The following is a 20,209-nucleotide window of genomic DNA, read 5'->3' as shown; positions in this document are numbered from 1 at the left end:
AGTCACAGTATCTTATTAAACGCACAAGCAACTAACTTTGGAAAATATCCATTTGTACTAATTGGTGAAATAAGACTGCTGATGCCTCCTCCAGAGACTGTAGATTTCTTTTTCCCCAATCATTTATATTAAAGTTGTTTAAAAGGGATCCTTTATATGGACAAGTGAAATGATTACAGCAGAGAAAAGATGTTCCGAAGCCCCTATTGGCACTGGAAAGTTGTTCAAAGACACATGTGAACCTATCATTTAACCTTCTGATTTTAAAGGTAATCTAATGTGTGTCAGGCTGCCTCGTCCAGCCGATGTGCTCCGTGTGTCAGCCGCTGGGCCTTTTCCAGGAAGTCTGCGGTCTGCTTGCCTGTGGAGAAATGAAGGGCCGCTGCTGGAGACGTTTCCCTCCATAAAAACACCATGTGAAGAAAGTGTGAGAGGGCCAAGCTCCATTAATACTGCTCAGACTGCCAGGGGCCAAACTAATGTTAACAAGTCACGAGTCCAGTGGTGACTGAAGTCTTATTTCCTTCAAATAAATAACGGACACCAGTCAGATGAGATCATTTTGCCGACTTCCAATGCAAATCTTCAACTAAATGTTCTTGAATTAAGCAGCAACTTTGGATTTGCTCCACTTCAACATACTGGCACTATAGTTGAAGGAAAAAGTTAATATTGGGTTGTGTCCAAGTCACAATTTACTAACTTGCAAATTTCTTCTAAAGGGTTTCTGTTCAGACCTGATTGATGAGGCTCCTTCACTGTGCCCGATCTCTGCTGTTTGACCGAGATACTCGAGTAAGAAATGGTGGTGAAATTAAACAAATGATAATATGTTATCTCTGTTTGACTTGAAGAGAGAAGAATTTAGCAACATGTGCAGGCAGGACCACCTGTGAGTAATTAAAGTAGGTACTCGGTTACATCTCACCACTGTCCACAAATGTCCCAATGTCCAACAAATTGACTTGATAAAATAAAACAAACATTAGAACGACAAGGCGGGGTGCAGCTTTCTCTTAGGCTTTATTCTGCAGAGGATATCCTCTCATTCTGCCAGAGATATCTCTGTGTTCACGTTTTTGTGCCACACAGAACAACCACAGCCTCTGGGTCCACGGCTGTGAGAGCTAATGTGTTCACACGGAGCAGAAAGGTTCAGGTTTCTCATGTAGGAGCGGCTCTTTGCTGGAAACCCAAACAGTCCTGACTGTATTTTCTTAATGCTCATGATGAATGGACAGACAGTGTGGCACAACACGCAGTGTTATTAGCTGTTATTACCACTGTAATATCCTCCACTAGATTCACACTGCAAAGTTGCGGTAATGTGTTGTACCATGCACCACCTGCACCACCCCGTAGATTAATGCTTCGTTCTCCAGGAGTTGTGCTTGTTTAGTTTGTCTCCAGTCTGTTTCCAGCTGCCTCTGCTCATGTGCCCCCCACCCACCAACCCCAAGAGAAAAAAAAAAGAGAGAAGCATCACACCACATCAACAGTGAGTTGAACAGTGAGTCGTCAGCCTTTCCACCGGGTTTCCCCAGCTGGGGGGAAAGAAGCCTGCTGCTACTCCCCCACCTGGTCTGGCGTCCAGCTGTACTGGGTCCCAGAGGACAGAACCCCGCTCTCATCCAGCAGCAAGGAGCTCAGATAGGAGAGGCACGAAGGTCAAAGCAACAACTTTTACTGCTTAAAACTCCGGAAGAATTTACAGTTTCTGAAATCACATTAGTTATAAATCGGGCTGAGTGGAGTTTGCATGTTCTCCCCGTGTTTGTGTGGGTTTCCTCTGGTGCTCTGTTAGGTTGCATGTTAGGTTAAATAGTGACTCTAAATTGCCTGTAGGTGTCTGTTGGCCCTAAGATAAACTGCTGACGTGTCCAGGGTTTACCCCGCCTCTCGCCCTCTGACACTTGGGATAGACTCTAGCTCCCATACCATCCTACACAGGATAAGCAGTTACAGATGATGGACGAATGGATGGAAAGTTAAGCACCTAGAGTGGCCAGCTCTTTTAGGAAGTTATTGAACTTGTTAATTTTGAGAAATGACTAGATGCCTTGAGGAGGAACAAAGAGATTTCAGGATGAGGGAGTTTAGAGTGCCACTTAAACACAATGGTGAAAAGTAATTAAGAACATTTAGTTAAGTACTGTGTCTAAGCATAATAAGCAGTTTTTTCCTTGAGTATTTCCACTTTCTACTACTTCTACATCATTACAATTCAGAAGAATGTGTTCCAAGATGAAAGAGTTTAATTGTGTGATTTTACCCAGCACTACGTAGTAGATTCAAAACATATTATTGTTAAAAGGTGGTTAAAATAACTTCTATCTTAATACTTATGATAATATCATGGGATTTGTTGGCAGCAAAATATAGAAAATGACAATTAGCCTCAAGTATTTTAGTCTAATGTAGATATAAACATAATAGATTAATCATCATTTCTTTTCCTTGCAGTTGTTTTCCTTCACTTCACAGTGCTCATAGTCTCCTCCCATGAGAGGTTCTCCAACCCCACGTTAGAATCCACATTGCCAACCTCGAGATCACCAGAATGAGTGCTCCCCCCGCAGATCAGAGGTCAGCTGGGGGTTTGACACAGCTTCCCGCCGGCTGTGGAATTCAAGTTGGGAGCTCAAAGGCTTCACAAAGGTAATTAATAAGTGAGGTGCAGGGATTCGGTGTTTGCCACTAGTTGTACCCAGCTGCTGCCAACAGTTCCCAGAGACAATGGAGCGCATTACATAACCCTTAATACTGTTTTGACATCAGTTCTGAGATCAGAGGGGCAGAGTGTATGCCAACACAGTAAACTTCAGGGTTTAAGTAAAGCAGGCAGTCGTGTGGCAAAGGCACTGGGAACTTGTGCTTCCTCCAGCTGTTCATTAAAAGGTCAGTGACAGACTCTGAGTTTTCAGCCAGGTTAAATATACTGAACCAGCCCATCAGCAGCAGGGCACTCGTTCAAAGTCTGATTGCATTTACAGTATTGTACTATGATTGTAAAATTCTAAAAAATGCCAATGAACCTTGACCAAATGCAGTTTTTGGTCAAGTACAATGGTAAAGGTCTCATCCTCCATTCTGTGCTGAGCAGCCAACTGGAAGATACAGGTAGAGGGGGATAAAGACTAAAGAAGGTAACCGCACTTCTCTTGCTCTCTCCACTTTCCACTCACCCCAACCAGTAATGGCTTCTTCTGTTGGTGGAGAGGAAAACCTCCCTTTGTTGCCCAGAGCTTGCTCGAGGGGGATTTGTTGGGTTTCCTCTACATATTTGTATTGTCTTGACTTTATTATGTAAAGTGCCTTCAGATGACTTTGTTGTTAAATGGCGCTATATAAATAAAGCGGAATTGAAACTGGATGGTCCTGCTATCCAGGAGACCATCTGGCTCACTGAACTCAAGGTCCGTTGGGTGGACAGGTTGGACGCCTTTCATCAAATGAAGAAAGTCAAATACCAAGACTTGATCGATGAGGCGTTCATCAAAGGATGGCATGGAGCCTCTTTACCCGTAGGCCGCCTTGTTTCATTGCGCCAAAGAAACAGCTTGAAAAAGCTACTGGGGAGGTCGCAAGAGCAGCTGAGGCCAGCTCCGGTTGGCTGTGGTTGATGAGAACTCACAGCAGGACCTCTGTCACAGGTGAAGGCCAAGTTAGGTGTTGCTGCCCCTCTCAGGCGAGGCAAGCACCTGCTGAGGACAAGAGACATTTGTTACACCATATCTCAATTAGCTCCTGGAGTTTCTGCTGGTAGCGAAGCACAGTTCTTGTTTATCTCACCCATATTAGGTGTAGATCTGCAACTAAGTTATCAGGACTTTAAAAGTCAAATATTTAATGCAGGTACTGGCCTTAAAAAACTCCAGTACCAGTTGTGCTCTACTCTTTTTTTTTAAGCTGGAAACTTTGAACATTTGGTATTTTACTTTGATCTTTTGAGTTTAAATCATTTTAACAAAATTCGTCACTAGTGTCCTTTACTTAAATATTTCAAGATTCAGTTAATATTGACACTAACTCAGTCTCTTGCGTATGTACGATGACTTGGATCTGAAGCACTTTTCAGCCAGCTGCTCGATGATTTTCTGCACATTGGGCATATGAACACACTGATGAAAAGAAATAAACAAATAAGCAAAGTGCTGAAACACTGAAGCTGTGGGTAACAGCCTGGATCATCACAGAAACATCAACTCTCCTCCACGCTGCTTTCATGTAGGAGTTCTCTACCAGTTCGAGTCTGCCGGGGCCAAAACCTACAACATCCTGTGTTTGTGAAGTGTAAATGTCCATCCAGAAGAGACAGAACATTCTGCTGCATCCAGAACTCCATCATGGCCCACGGGCACATCACTCGTTGGTCCTCGAGTCCAGCCAAAACTGCGGGACCTCAACTTTGTCCGCTGGCCACACATTCTCCAACCTGACCAATTGGAGCTCTGATGGGTCTGCTTATTTGCTTTAACAGCTGAGGACTCTCCATCCTTTCATCGACACCGTCACCTTCTCTGCATCCACAGACGGTGACTACATGCTCTGTCTGCGGGCACAAACCATCATCTTTCTCCTCGTCCTTCCTGTGTTTGGTTTGTCCGTTTACTGACAGACATTGGTCGCTGTTGGTAGGCTGCCTGCCTCCAGCTCCTCTCCGCAGCCTGGCCGGACGCCACCCAGGCATCGTTCTACCTTGTATGGCGTGTTTCACTATATGTGTTCATCAAAGAATTTGGAGCTGCAAGCTTTCTTTCACACTTCCTAAAAAGCACAAGTCCCAGATCAGAGGTTGGAGTCATGGACATGTAACCATAAGGTCACAACTTTGATCTACAAAGGCCCATTTCCTAAATTCTGTGGAAACAGTAAGAGATTGCGCGATACACTGATTAGCAATTGTAAATCTGTCTGGATTTATTGTTGCTTATGAGCGAGAGTTCATAGCATGGACATTATAGGTAACTGCACTTCACATCAATCCATGTGAGGTGCATGACATAATTGAAGAAAATGGTTGTCCTGAATGCATGTTGAATCAAATGGATGCAACTTTCTTCTTATTATTCATTTATCAATTTCTTGACAGATAAGCCCAAAATATGTGTACCTGCAGATCATGCCTCAAATTACAGTAGCACTAAATCCAGAAGTGCAGCTGTGGCTAATGTCATTAGTTAAGCCGGCGTTTCAACACGAGCCAAAGTAGTGAGCAAATTCTTTAGGTTTGTCCTGATGACTAAGGGGTCATTAAAATAGAAATTCATCCCTAGGGGAACATTACCAGCCAAACATCATGTCAACTGCTCAAATAGGCGTGGAGATATTTTATCCAAAAGCCAAAATGTCAGCCTTGTTAACATCTGTGCTAATTTCAGAGGAATCCACCCAGTATTTGGACAAAAGGAGTTGAGCGGCCTATAAAGAGACACACAATGAGTGGCAGGCCTGTGCTAAAAACTTACAACGGCTCAGTTAATGATTGCTTGAAATTATTGCTTTTCTTAAAATAAAATTGGCAAACTGTATAATATCGTGTATATGACTTTGCAGGGGCATCCAGGATCAATTATGAAGCATTCATCTACAAGTAAGTTACAGTAAGAAAGAAATTATGGAAAACTTTCCAGTGTGGGTTCTTTGGTAATTTGCCAGGTGGAGAGGATGAGGGTAGAAGTTAAAGTCCATGATGTCACAAAGTGTGTGTGTGTGTGTGTGCATGCGCAGGTCTGAAGTGTGACACGTGGCAGACACACACACAGATCTAAATCTCATCCCATTCTTCTTCGCCAGGACATATGGGATGTGAAGATCTCATCTAATCTTAGCTGGAAAAAAGCATGGAAAGTGAGGAAAGTTTTTCTGTGTGACTGAACGTTTCCTCCCATTGGGACGACATAGTGTGTTACTGCAAATTCAGGAATGTTATCCTGTAATAGAAAGCTCACTGCCCAACTGTGGACTCAACGCCCTCCATTTCAAGCACGTGTGGAATCAGCCCTGGACCCTTTAAGGCAGGTCAGGCTCTGCATTCCCCACACTGCGTCTCATACGCTGGGTGATAATGACAAAGCATTTATTTGTTGAGGTCAAAGTCAGAGCCCTCAGATGAGTATATGCACAGATTTCCAACATGAAGAAAGATATGGAAAGGCCATGTTGTTAAGCAGTCGTCCATGACCAAATATGTGGGAATGTGAAGGGAGGAACTGGTTAGACTAAACATCTGGCCAAAATGTACATTGCTGATTCTTTGATGAGAGTTGAGCCGCAATCTCTCTCGACCACTTACTTTATGGCAAAGCTGTTTTTCCACCAGTGTTACAATACCAAAATAAAAAAAATCAAAGATTGGCATTTCAACACATTTCATGCAGAAAACAACCGCCTGTACCATTTCCTGAATGCTTTCCAAACCACTTTTCCACATGAAGATCCATTTACCAAATATAACCAAACTTGGGTTGGAGAAAGCCGCCACGTGAAGATGATAACATGATCTTTGGTTGAAGACCAAAAACATTCTTTCACAGTCTAAAATGTATTTACAAGATTTTGCTGATGATAGATTTTTGGATCTTAACACTTAACAGTTCAGGTTTTTAATAAGTAGAATAAAAAGGATGTGATACACGAACAGCTGGAAAGAAATTTAAAACAAAGAGCTGCAACCACTGTTTAATAAAGAAATTAGCAACATTAGCTGTAAGTTTTGTCTGTATTTCTTATTTAATCTGCAGCACAGAACAGATCTTAAATGAAAGAGATTTTCAGCTTTCTCGCAGCTGCGCTGTTGCCAACTATGACTAAATGTGACTTTGTGTAATGTTTATCATCATCATCAGTTGGTGGTTATGATTAACACACCTTTAGTTTCCAATGCATACTGCAGCTGACAAGTATATACAAATCAGCTGCTCACAAGTGAGGTTCTGAAAAGTAGATTTTTGCAATGCGCAACATTTAAAATTTAGTGGAGCCAAATAAAGTGTTGGAGGGGAAAAAAAGTAGATGAGATTAAAGGACCACAAAACACAATTGTATTGTAAAAAGCCAGGACTGCATAAAGTGTTTACCTCAGTGGACAAAAAGTCTCACATAACAAAATGGTTATTGAATAAGTCTTTAGTAAACACAAGAAAATTAAACTGAGAAATAACAGTTCCTGGTCAAATGGTTTGCACATTTTAGTAGTTCACTTTTTTGTGACTCTTGCCTTTCGAAGATCAAAAAGGTTTGTCTGAAGCCACATTTCTCCCCTCCCTCATGTAGCATTTATACAGTAGACTCAGCTCACTGTGTGGAGACAGACTGCTGGGTGGACTGTAGTGGCTGCTGCTGAGGGCTAAAAATGTAAACCATTCTAAATGTATGGGATTAGAGAGACTCCGTCAACACATGCCTGCTGAAATATCCACTCAAATAAACACACACTGCCCAGTCTCCAATATATATATATATCATTTTTATTGTACGGACAGAAAATTATACAATTTGTCTGGCAAATGTTAAGCCAGAGCAGGAAAAAAAAAAAACGTGTAAAAGAGGAAGTGAAACAGGGAGGTGGGGGGATAGATGGATGTACGGAGGGGAGATGCTGGAGTGACATGCTAAGATCTCACTTCTTCAGATGCCTGAGAGAAAAAAAAACAACAAAAAAAACATGGTTACTTGTGATTGACTTTTTTATAACATGTGCACATTAAGAAAAAGTGGATCAATCTTAAAAGATGCCTTAGTCGCTGTTGTGAATTTAAAACAATTCCAATCGGAGCCCAGTACAGACAGACCAAACATCCTCATGTTTACAACAACATGTGAGAAAGAAATCACTGGACAACATGGGGTTAACAACACCATGCAGTGGTAACATAGCTCAATACCCATTAAAATTGGGTTGAATTACCTTAAATGACGTGTTTTGGCTGACGGGAGGAATCCATGTTTGTTTGGTTTTCAAACACTGAGTTGGAGAGCTTTCAGAAAAATGAATTCTCCAGTCATAATTATACAATGGTGCAATTTTTACTAGGAATGGAGGGGACACATCCCTCTCCATCCCCCCAAAAGTTTAGAGACAGATTTAAAACACTACATTCTTCTAAATGACAACTCCTATTGTAGCTTTTACCTTGGGTTTTATCTGAATACTGCATTTGATGGTAAGAAGGATAAATCAACATTCTTAACATGAGTTTGCCTTGCTGTTCATATTTAGTGTGGGGTATCATGCACCCATGTACACAAACATGGAAAGCATTCAACTAATTTAGATATAAGTATGCATACAATAACAGTAAAAAAGCCTTTGAAATGATAAATCTACACAGGATAACTGTAGTGCATCTTAGGGTTGACAGGACTGTTGTTTCATTTAATTGATGGAAAGTTGACAAAAATAATGATTATAGCAGTATATAATCTAAGTGTGTAAGAGGATGGACTCTGGGAGGATATTTAACAAAAATGGTTTCATCAAACAGATGCAGTTAACAGAGAGCAGTTCCAAACCAACCAGCTTTTATCAGGCAAACTAAAGTGGGCTTAAAAACCAAACACATGGTCAGTACAAACAAGTTTGTTGAAGAGCATCAAACCTATGACTTTCCAATAACATTTCAGTCACTCCAAACACTTGTCATACTATGCTACCTTTAGTATATAAACCTAACCTATAAAGTCAAGCTGACAAGGATCTCTGCCACGGTTGCCATGTCACATGGTCACTGAACCTCATAAAGAGATGACATAGTATGCTTAGAGGCCCTAATTTGGTCATTGACACCTCATAAGTCTCATCACACACAACAGCGAGCTTCTACATGGCAGGGAGGCTGCAGCCAATCCAACACAAACACAACAAGCAGCCAGGAATCATTGAGCATCCGGCTTCACTGGTGAACAGAGTGAGCAGGTTTGCTCTGTGAGCTGGCAGTGATGTTTACATACCCAAGTCAGTGTAGGGTAAAACCAAGTTAGGCTTGGGAACAACAGTACAGACTTGCATTGTGTGTTATCACTTGAGTATTGGAGAATGTTAACGGTGTCTGGAGATTGCTAACAGTGTTGTGTAACCTTAAATGTGTTTCCACACTGCTTCTGTCCAGTAGTTTGACTTTCTGTGAAACTAATACTGTTGTGTCTCAGTGTCTGCTGGTCTCTACTTTGAAATATAATTATTTAATTATAAATTCACACAGGTTAAGGTAGATACAGTTCAGGTTACACATTGGCTGATATCTTTCTGTTTGGAAACAAACAGTCTCTCAAAAGTCACATTTAAAAGACGTGAGCAACAGGTGGGACAGACAAATGTGGAAAACAACTAGTGTGGTGAATATCAGCCGACGCTTCTAGCCGCTGAAGTTATGAATGAATAACAAACCTCAGGAATAATTTCTGTGAACATACTTTTGCTGTGAGAACATTTCTACTCGTCGATGTACTCGAAGGGCTCTGGTGGCTCTGGTTCCTGCTCTTCTTCCTCAATTTTGGGCCCGTGAGCTGAGACGGGCTCCACCAGCTCCTCCTCCTCTTCACTGGTGTCTTTCATGATGATGATCCCCCCTGTATGGAGCTGGTGACACGCAGGGAAAACTACCAATTAGTGTCACATTCCATCAGTAGTTGATGTAACTAATGCTTAGATTTATGAAGTATACTGGTTCAAATTCAAGAACAAGCTGCAGTGTATTTGTTTACATCAGGGATGCTTATGTAACAGCTGGTACAAATTTAAACTCCGACTCAAGAGTACTGCGCTACAGACAGGCTAAACTACAATAAGTTAGCAACGCAGGACATAAAAAGGTGGAGACATTTTAAAAAAGAAAACTTAAATAGAAATATGTTGCAGCTGCAAGAATTTTCTCCTAAGGTTCCTACTGGAACCAACAACCATGTTTAACCCCTGCTGAAGATGATGATGAGGCCCTGGGGCAAACATCAGCTTTGCATTAACTTCATTGTGTACTTTACTGTTAGCTCCACAAGTATGATAGTGAATTTTTATATTTTTAGCTTTGTACAAATTAAACAATCAAAATGTGCTTTAAGTGTAGACCATCAGCTTTAAGGGTTTGTTCAAAAATGTTCGATAAGCCATACAGTAACTACATCCATTTCTATTCATAGATCCCAATTTTGGTGGCTGAATATACAGTATGGTATCATAAACACATTTTTTAATTAATCAAATTCCAACAAATGCCACGAAGCCTTAATTCACCCCAAGCCAATTATTCATTTTACTCTGTTGTTAATCCACCTCCTTTATACAACCACAGAAGATCATTTAAAATTCTCATTAAAAGAAATCAAAGGTAAATACTGCACTAATATAATTTTATGTAATTTATTAAAGAAGCAATAAAAAGTTTTAATTCAGTGTAACCATGTTATAATAATAACCATTTTATTTTTTTCTTAAATGCCACAAGTGCATAAACTGTGTGGTTTTGTGACAGTTAGGCTTGAACAAAGCTGAAAAGTGGGGTTTAAAATACATTTTGAAACTATAAGCTCACAATTAACAATCAAAAGAAAAGTGACAGGAAACTTTATATTAATGTAGCTGATCCACATAATAGGCTTTCAGTAAACCTCCTGACAATGGCCAGATTTCAAGATAAGTCTGTAAAACCTCTTCACTTCCTAAACCTGCCTGTGAATGTAAAAACAAACCCTTAAAAGGAAAGCAGCATTACAAAGCTTTAGAAAAGCAAAGACACCATTTTGGCACTTGAAATAATAAGTTGTAGAATGTAATACTCTTGAGTTGAACAAAATCAAACAGTACTTCCTCTTTACAGGACTGGATCATTGCACTTCATTCTGACATTTACTGCAAAAACTCGACATTTACAGCAGGATTGCAGTTGTCTGGTTTACTGGCCTGAAGAAAGGATAGTTTCTGGACGTGAAGATACTGTCTGTATCCAACCAATGGGATGAATTTATTTTAAAGGGAAAGCTCCTCCCTTAGATACTTTTACACCGTTAACTCTATGTCTAGTACATTGCAGGTGCTATTATGTGTGTAAATGCTGTAATGGTTTATCTCCATAATTGCTCAAATAATGTTTTACATAAAAAAAAAAACAACTAGATTGTTAGGACTACTTTCATGTTTTCAGATGCTCATTCACAAAGAAGGGTGCTGTTACCGGTTTGAAGGGCTGGTAGCGGCAGGTTTCGGGCATGGTGAGGACTTTGAGCTGAGCTGGCATCACTCGGGCTGGATTCTCCAGGAGCTGGAAGTTTGGCTCTACCTCTTTCTTCTTCTCTTTCTCTTTTTCTTCATCCTTCTTCTCTTTCTCACCCTCCTGGACTTCCTTTAATAAAGAACCAGAAATTTTTACATAAAGACTAATGTGTTTGTGTTTCATTTACTTATTATTTGTGTTTTTTAAAGAAAAAAAAAACAATTATTTTAACATATTCGTTTATAAAAATTGTTAATCATCCACAACAATGATGGGTTTAAAGCCGGTATACTATAGCGTATTTCTGAAATTATTTGGCAGTGCAAATGAGTTTTGAGAAATCAATTCTGGTTTTCCTTCTTTCAACACCAACCTACATTATATACTGCAGATGTTCTGCAACAACAAGTCTTTTCTCTCCGTTTCATGTCAAACTGGACTGATGGACTACAGTTACGGTAAGTCTTGCCATTGGTCTGTTTGGTCTTATATCCTGTGACTATCAGAGGTGCGTTTCTAGAACACTGTATTCTTCAGACCACTAGTTGCTGTGTGTTCACACATTATATATTTGTTAATATAGAGCTTATTTCAAAATGTTGAAAAATTGTTTATCAAAATGGTCAAAGTCAGCTCTAAAGTATAAAACCAGTGAATTCTGAACGCCTGACCTTGGTCTGAGGGGATATCTCCCCTTCAACTGCCTTCTCAAAACGTTAAGCCAAACAAAATCCAAAGCCTTAGATGTGAGCGAGTCAGACGTTTCCAGGTTCGTCTTTCAGCACCAGAACTGAGATGTAGCGTGACAGAGTGGAATAAACATGCTGCTAACGCCCGGAGAAAATCCCAATGAAAGTTATACTGGCTTTGGACTGGCAGAGTCTCTCTGTGAACACTGGGTGTGGGTGATTGACACATTATACACACATACCTTTCTTTCTTTCTTTTTTTTTCAAAGTCTGTATTAGTCTTTTTCAAAGAAGAAACGATACTGTATAACTCAGTGCACAGTTTTGACTCATATACATTATTAAGTATCCAGATTAATGTGATTTCATCTGTCTACCAGGAGGTCTTCAGTGATTTTTTACAGTCACACAAAAGGCGATGGGATGAGAAAACATGAGTGTGGCATTAAGTGATTAAGCTAAAAATACTTTTAAAGGACACAAGATGCACCATGATTATTACTGAATTATATTGTAGGAAAATAAAATCTAAAAAGGTTCATAAAATTCTCTCTTGCACACAATGTTCACCCAACAGCATCATGAAAACCTTTGTTTCCGGAAATGCTCCTGACATTAAGATGAATTGTAGCTATACTAGGAAATATTTGGTCTAATATCACGTCATCCATTTCAGGAGTTATAGACAGAAAAATTAAATACTAAATTCAACACCGATATTCATGATATGTAGTGATTAGCTATTTGTTTTTTATTGGTCTCAACAACTTCTAGAACTTCACAATGATGTAAGGTTTACATTGTTTTAATTCAGGCCACTCAGCTACAAAGGGGAGGTGTACACAAGATATATCCCGTTTTTTATTCTAATAATGTTGTAAAAATAAAATAAAATTACGTAGTCATATAAACATGCTAATTTGGGTCCAGAATTTCTTTAAAAATATAAAAGGTAAGACAATTATTAATGAGGGGGTAATGGGTTTTAAATATTAGGTTTTTCCCCTTACCACTTCCATCTTTTCCTCCTCCTTTTCCTTCTTCTCTTTCTCCTTTTTCTTGGCTTTGGCTGTGATGGAGAGAACAGCAGTGGATACCTGCCACACACAAAAAGAGAGAGAAAGCATAGACCTTTCCACAATGAAAGACAATATTGTAGACTTTCAGACCTTTTACAAACATGGCTTAAAATATACAAAACTAGTCAACCACAAAATAAACACTACTTGGTTCATCATTAATTTTTCAACAGCATCTAGGATTGTGAAATTAAGGAACTGAGAAAAATAGCCCAGAAATGCTAAAATAATAAACACAATGGGCAAGACAATGATGAATCTGAGAGGGAGGGTTTGCAATTATTCACAAATCAATATGAAGTGACAAGCTGATATTGCATCTCAGTTCTCACCTTCTCCTTCTCTTTCTCCTTAGGAACCTCCAGAGCTGGTGGGTAGGCAAAGGTTGAGGGCTTACAGTTTGAGCGGTATTGTACCTTGGGCATCTGAATGGAAAGACAAAAAGATGACATGTTGTTTTACAGATGTTTCAAAATGTTTGTTCAAGCCTCAGTTTTTACTCAAGCGTTCACCTGCTTAGTCAGTACTGCAGAGTACTGATAAATATAGTCTTTAGCTCCACAATAAAAGGGTTAGCACAAGAAAAGATAACCTTTGAATATAAACTAAGGATTGGAAATGGGGCTGAAATGCAGATAAATGATTTGGATTTTCAAATCAATTTTTAGTCATTTGTCAATAGGCTTTACAAACCAATATGACAACAAAATCCTAGTTAGTAAGAGTTTTTGTGTTAAATTTAATCCCCGTTTAAAGTTAATAAAATGCAATATCAACTTTATCTGCATAAAAGTTCTACAGCCACAGCAGCACTAGGCACCTTGGCGTGACCTTTCAAATTAGATGACATCATCGAACAGAGGGACCTCTTCTCCTGTACATAATAATTATTAGAATTCAGCTTTATAGTGAATGAAGGCAGAATTACTGACTTATTTCTCTTGTACAGCAAAAAAGAACAACAGATAAATGACACAAATATCCTTTGTCTATTAACGATAAATCCTTGTCACCGTGTGTATAGGCTTGTGCTGTGAAGTCAAACACGTGCTGATGAGCCTTGACAGGGTGGAAGAAGTCTATTAAACCCTGCTATCCCTGTGGGTTGGTCTGGGAATTTACACCAATGACATTTGTGAATGTATTGTTAAGCAGGTAGAGGACACATACATGTGTACAATACACATGTATGTGTCTCTGGTGTCAGTTGCAGTGAAGAGATAATGCCCATCTAATAAAGTTTAAGTCTTCAATGTCACACTGATCCCTTGGCATCAGTAAGCGAGTGGCAAGGTTCCAGAACAGGGCCACTGTCAGGAGGCCCTTGTTATGGATAGGCTGCTGTTGACAGTTGTTACCAAAGCAAGAAGCCAAATATATTTTCAGCCTCTAATGCTGTGCTAAGTGCAAATTCAGTAGCCAAATGAAAAAGCCACATTTTTAGCAAGTTAATTTTAATACACACCCATTTAGTGTAGTTTTTGCAGACAACTTTGCGTCACTTTTACAGTGATATTTTGGATACCTGCAAACTACCATTTTGTGTTTGCTTTTACTTACACACAAGGTACACACATTAAGGAAACAATCACAACTAATCTACACAAATCACTACCTTGAGGTCCTTATTAAGGCCAATTATTGCAGTTGGTGTGAAGGCCAATGACAGGAAGTGAGAGAGGGGAAACCAGAACCAGAACTGGGTAAAGACCAGCAGGCCAACCACTGATGGCATGTGAGTGTGACCAGTCCTTGACTGCAGAGAGATGGTCACATTACGTCCACCTGGACAACACAAAGAAGATATATCAGAGAGGGGATGTTGATGGTATGGGACAGACCTGTACAAAACAAATATTTCAATTATTATTATACATTTTTAATAAAATGAAAAAAAAATTAGCTTAGAGCTACAACTAAAATTTGCATCCAGTTTAAAAGAATGGCAAAGCAGTGCTTCTTTGACACAAAAGACTGCCTCTGTCCAAGTGGCAATCAGCATTTAAAAAAGCTTAATGGTTAAAACAGCTTTTTCTCTGACATGACACTAATCAGTGATTGTGAAAAAACATTTCACAACTTGCACAAGAATTGTAAGATGAGGGAGTGAGAGGTTAAAGCCAGTAAAAAACCAGGATGGTCACCACCCTGTTGAGATTGTCTTGATTACAGGACATTTTGGCAGTTAACCCCAGGAATGCACTGCACAAAGCATCCTGCATTGAAATGCGAAAAACAGGTTCTATTTATTATGATTAGATTTAAATTACACAGGCTATTATTGATTTATCTACATCAAAAGAGGTGTAACAAATGTTTTAACAAATCTTTCAGCTATGTTTAAAAAGGGAGGACAATATATGGAGCTCCTTTTTTTATATAGTAAGTCTGTTTTTCATAATTTCTATCTACCTAGGCTGGTCAACTTAATGTCAAGTTAGTGTCATGTTAATGTTCAGAATGTAAATGGAGTAGATGATAAATGGGTGTCAGGGGTACACCTTTAAGTATTACAAAAGAGTAACAGCCCTTCCTTGTCCTTGACCACAGAAGGGAAGACAGAAGCAGGAGGAGGAAAAGATAATGGGAGGCAACCGTGACAAATGTGTCATTTCTACTGGGATGAAATTCCTTCCTTTAAAAAGGGATTACTAATACGGAATAGGCCTTTCAGATAAAAATGAAATTAGCCTCAACAATACCAGTTCAATCATCTGCTGTTAGGCTTTGCACTCTCTATTTTCTGAAGTCACTGAGATGGTTTAATCATCAGGCCTTATCTTGACATCTGAACCAGAGTTGAAACAGTTCCAGTTTCACAAACTGAACATTGCCCAGAATGAGTCGTGTGATTTGTTTGCTGTACCGCAACTAGATGCATGAGAGGCTCTTAAAATGTGAAAAGAGGTTGACAGCACTTGACTAGCAGGTTCCCCCTGCTTGCTGTTTTTGTCAGCTCTTAGCTTAACCAGCCAATTTTCATTCCAAGGACTTGGTGATGGAGGTACAGGCAAACATAGCAGCAATTGCTCACAATTGTAATTAGCTCCATCAGCTTGTTGTTTATATTTTAAATAGACACGGTTTATCAATTAGTGAATGGAAGTCTGGAAATGGAGGGTGAACATGCCATAGTGAGAGGGAGTGCGATGGATACAGAGTGTGTGAGAAACCAAGCAAGAGAAGCCGACATTTCCTGAGTAATGAGCAACAGTGATCATGAAACTACACACTAATCACTTCCGCCCGTCAAATTAAATAAAATTGCGTCTGTACCTCAAATACCCCAAACCTCCTACAAGAACCAGAATACAAAAACATTCACACTGCATAAGCTTGAGCATGTCTGCCATTCAAATGGAATGCGTTTAAACTGAAAGCTGCATACTGAAGCTGTAATGTAGAGTACTGAAAGCTGAATTTTGGCATGAAGAGCTGAATGAGAGTGGGAAGTGTGTCTACAGCCTGAAAAATGACCCTGGTGGTCAGTGTTTGTCTGGATCCAAGCATCCAAGCATGTTATCCTGAGTTTGTTGCAGTTAATGTGCCTGATGTGATATGACCGAGGTCCTTTCTGTCATCAAAATAGCTAATCAAATAGTTCTGCATAATTAATCGAGAGGCAATTTTATGATTTCATTGATTCCTAAATCATTTTATGAAAGACATACACTGCACCCTTACCTTAAAGTAATAATGCAAATGATTGATTTGGGCTTAATTTGTATAAGTAGCAACACTTGATTAAGACACAGTTTGTAAACAGTGCTGGTTTCTTTCTGGTCTACCACACAGGGCTTTCTGTGCTAGAAAATGGGTTTCTGCGCCTGCCTACACTGAAGGTTTGTGTATAAAGGGATGTGTCCATGTATGTGAGTGAGTAGCTCTACGTATGATGATGTACAGCTCTGTAGGACCCCACACACTCGAACATACACTGTATGCTTGTATCCACAAACACCCGCACAGACACACAAACATAGGGGCTATCAGACAAACAGCAATCACCCGAGGAAGACCAACAGACCATATGGCTCAAAGCAGAGCAGACCCTAGGTAGGACTGGCAAGCGCTAATGCACCTTAGCATGATCTGTTCCAGAGACACGGAGCACGGGTGGTCAGTTGAAGAGGGTTACTCTGTGTTTGCTTGAGCGTAAAGAAACCCAAAGACACATGCACACACACAAACCCACATCACAGTAATAGCAGTTCACTTATTTTACTCTGTGATTAAGATTTTGGGTCTTTTTGTATCTGGAACAGCAGGGACCACGGTGCAGTTAGATCGCTTGCTTAGTGACAAACAATGAAAAAAAAACAAGCCTGCAGAATAGATGCAACTTGCAATCATCAGATCATATTTCAAACAAAGTCTGCATAAATAGTTAAATTTGTGTTATGTGCCTCTGAAGACAAACCTGCATCGAGGATTCCCTGAGCCAGGATGGCACCAAACTTGGCCATAACGTCATCATGCTTGTCATTGATCACCTTTGCATAAAGTTGCCTGAACTGGTTCACCTAAAACAATAAGAGGGGAGGGAACATGTTATTGTACAAACCATTTGCTGCTGTGGCAATAGAGTCCAACACCAACCTAAGGCTCACTCATACGCAGCCGCATGGCCAGGTCACAAATATGGAGCACTTTGACATACTGTTTTGTTTCTCTCGCCTTTTCTCATTGTTTAGTCAAACTCATCAAATGAGACCATCCTACTTCTACTTCTTTCATTGACGTTATTGTCCAGAGGTACCATTGTGTTTTGCAGTGAGCATGTATGGAGTGTGTCCGTACATCTGTAGTATGAACAGGATGTGTACGCATCCCCTGTCTGCTTTGTCTCCAGACAAGGATATGAATTATGTATGAATTCACCTGTACTTTGGTTATAGTGCTTAACAAGAACAACAGGCTATTTTCTTTAGAACAGAGTATGCATTAGGAGCAGGGAGAAAACATTTAAGATTCCGTTACATTTTTGAAATATTGCTAACAAATATTATATGTGTACATTACATAACTGTTACAAGTTAAATTTACCAAAGCAATATTTTTTTCAGACTAGGCTAATGTTAGCAGTAGTGGAATAAAATAATGTTGTTGGCCTACATATGCAGTTTTAAGTGTTAATCCCAATTTTAAAACATCTGTCAGCTATTTTATGGCAGGTTCCAATGTTTTCTGTTCACCTTTTTAAGACAATTTTCTTCAAGTTTCTGAACTGAATGTTGCAATAAGACCATTATGATGACTAAGGAGCAACCTGAGGACCACCGATGTAAGGTGAGAGGTACAGGTAACCAAGAATATTCTGGGTAGGGACTTTGGTCCTCTCACCTCAGTCTTTAAAAATGTTTTGTGTGCGCATACATTTAATTATTCAGAAAAAATAATTATAACATAGAAATTAGTTTAAAACCATAAAATCATGGTGTTTCCCCACAGTAAAACAGCATTATTGAATAGATGGCCAGGGACCACCTGCAATCCCGTCAGAGAACACCAGAGGACCATGAACCACTAGTTGAATACCCCAGCCTCCTCCTTTTATCCCCCATTTTTTGTCTCCTCTTCGCTTTATTTCTTATTTATGTTTTGTTGTGAATACTGTTAAATCATGTGAACATCAAGTATTCGTACATTGCTGTTTAATACAGATAGGAAAAACACTGCCAGGGTTTTTTCCTATTCCCTCCCGAACACATATTTAATCAACTGTCTTCACACATTGTTGAAACTATAAGGTTACAATCCATACTCTGTGTTCGAGATATAGTCATTTGATACAACCCATAGATATCCACTGACATCCCACAGTCTCTTACACAATCCTGCATGCTGCCTTGAGCTTTAGGGACTGTTGCTTTGCAGACGAGGAGTCTTTGAAAATGTGTCTGGCATTTCTTAACAGTCTATGACAAAATGTGAGGTGCTCCAAGGGTGAGTGTGTGCAGTTATTAGTCACTTTCCAGTCTTTTATGACACAGACTTTATGGTTCTGGTCCTTTCTGCTTCAAGTCAAGTCAGTACCTTCAACCTCTTATCTCTAACTGCCGTTTATTCAGCAAAAGCTCTGGTCTCATTTTAAGAATCACAGAGACATGCTGTTATATTGCTAATAACCAACACACCACCAAGAGAGAAAAAACAAAACAAAACAAAACAAACAAACAAACAAGGTGCCATACTGGTTTTTGCTCCATACCTTGTCACACCTTGGGTCACATTTAAAAGGAATATTATCTGGAGTTTCAATTTTACTAAATCTTTGATAGAGGCTGTTACCACTGCTAACTATAATATACATTCTGTTGATTATGATTAAAAAACAAAGTCAATAAAACACAATAAAAACTTGCCTTGGGACAGGTAACTTCAGTCTGTTGAATCATGATGAGTGCAGAGGCAATAAGGGCACCCTGTCTCACATAGTTTACTGGGTCATTGGTCATGGGTTCCAGCAGATTGATGGCCTCCTGTGGAGGGAAAAGCATAACAGAGTAATGGGTAACGTTGCTTAAATTAAGTGTAATTAAGTATAAAACTGTTATGTACAAGCTGCATAAATATTTTGAGGCCTGTAAATCTACTGAAATAGCCAGAAATGATTAATCATGTCAAAATGATAGAGTGGGAAAAGTTCCTTTTTGATAAAAAAAATCCAGCCATCTATTGGGATTTTTCCTGTGTACCTATTTCAAGAAACCTACTAAACGATAGATGCATCAAGCACAGGATTTCAAATTCTAAGAAAACATAATAAAGATGGACAGATGATGAAAGTACCAGACCTAAAAATTGTTTCTCAGTTAAATCTAAAGTGAAAATAAAACTGGGAATTTTGTTTCCTTTTACTCCCCAAGCATTTTCTATTTTGCCATTCCCAAGAGATCAGATCAGTTCAACTGGGGCACTTGTGTTTGGCTAGATACAGGAAAGGATTATCAGCAGGGGCAACCAGAGCAGGCAAATTAATGGCATTAGTGTCATCCATATCTGGTTGCCCTGGACAACTGAATAACAGTGCGGACAAGCCCTGCCTTCTTCTGTTTCCTTTCTTAATCACTCATCAAATTCTCTTCTTTTCTTCCTTATATTTCTGCTTTTTCCTCTGTTCTCGTTGAGTAGTAATGGCTGTAACCAACACCCACAGATTCAGAGGGAGGTGTCAGCTCCACAGAGGAAAGAGAAACAAACTAGCGTGATGACAGTGGAGGTAAAATAAACC

The 20,209-nt window shown here is 39.6% G+C and overlaps 1 protein-coding gene across 1 annotated transcript in view; it reads right to left on the bottom strand.

Moving 5' to 3' along the window:
- Positions 1 to 7,451: 7,451 nt before the first annotated feature.
- psmd1 (proteasome 26S subunit, non-ATPase 1) overlaps positions 7,452 to 20,209 on the bottom strand; it is a 32,467-nt gene continuing 19,709 nt past the window's right edge. The window contains exons 18-25 of the mRNA XM_067513035.1: positions 19,341 to 19,457; positions 17,396 to 17,498; positions 14,591 to 14,760; positions 13,308 to 13,400; positions 12,907 to 12,993; positions 11,169 to 11,336; positions 9,415 to 9,580; positions 7,452 to 7,637 (exon numbers count right to left, since the gene is read on the bottom strand). Coding sequence (XP_067369136.1) covers positions 9,434 to 9,580; positions 11,169 to 11,336; positions 12,907 to 12,993; positions 13,308 to 13,400; positions 14,591 to 14,760; positions 17,396 to 17,498; positions 19,341 to 19,457 — 885 coding nt within the window. The 3' untranslated portion in view covers positions 7,452 to 7,637; positions 9,415 to 9,433. The remainder of the gene's footprint in view (positions 7,638 to 9,414; positions 9,581 to 11,168; positions 11,337 to 12,906; positions 12,994 to 13,307; positions 13,401 to 14,590; positions 14,761 to 17,395; positions 17,499 to 19,340; positions 19,458 to 20,209) is intronic.

Source organism: Channa argus, chromosome 8 (assembly GCF_033026475.1).
Source record: "Channa argus isolate prfri chromosome 8, Channa argus male v1.0, whole genome shotgun sequence".
Classification (NCBI taxonomy): domain Eukaryota; kingdom Metazoa; phylum Chordata; class Actinopteri; order Anabantiformes; family Channidae; genus Channa; species Channa argus.
This window is presented reverse-complemented; position numbering and strand designations above follow the sequence as displayed.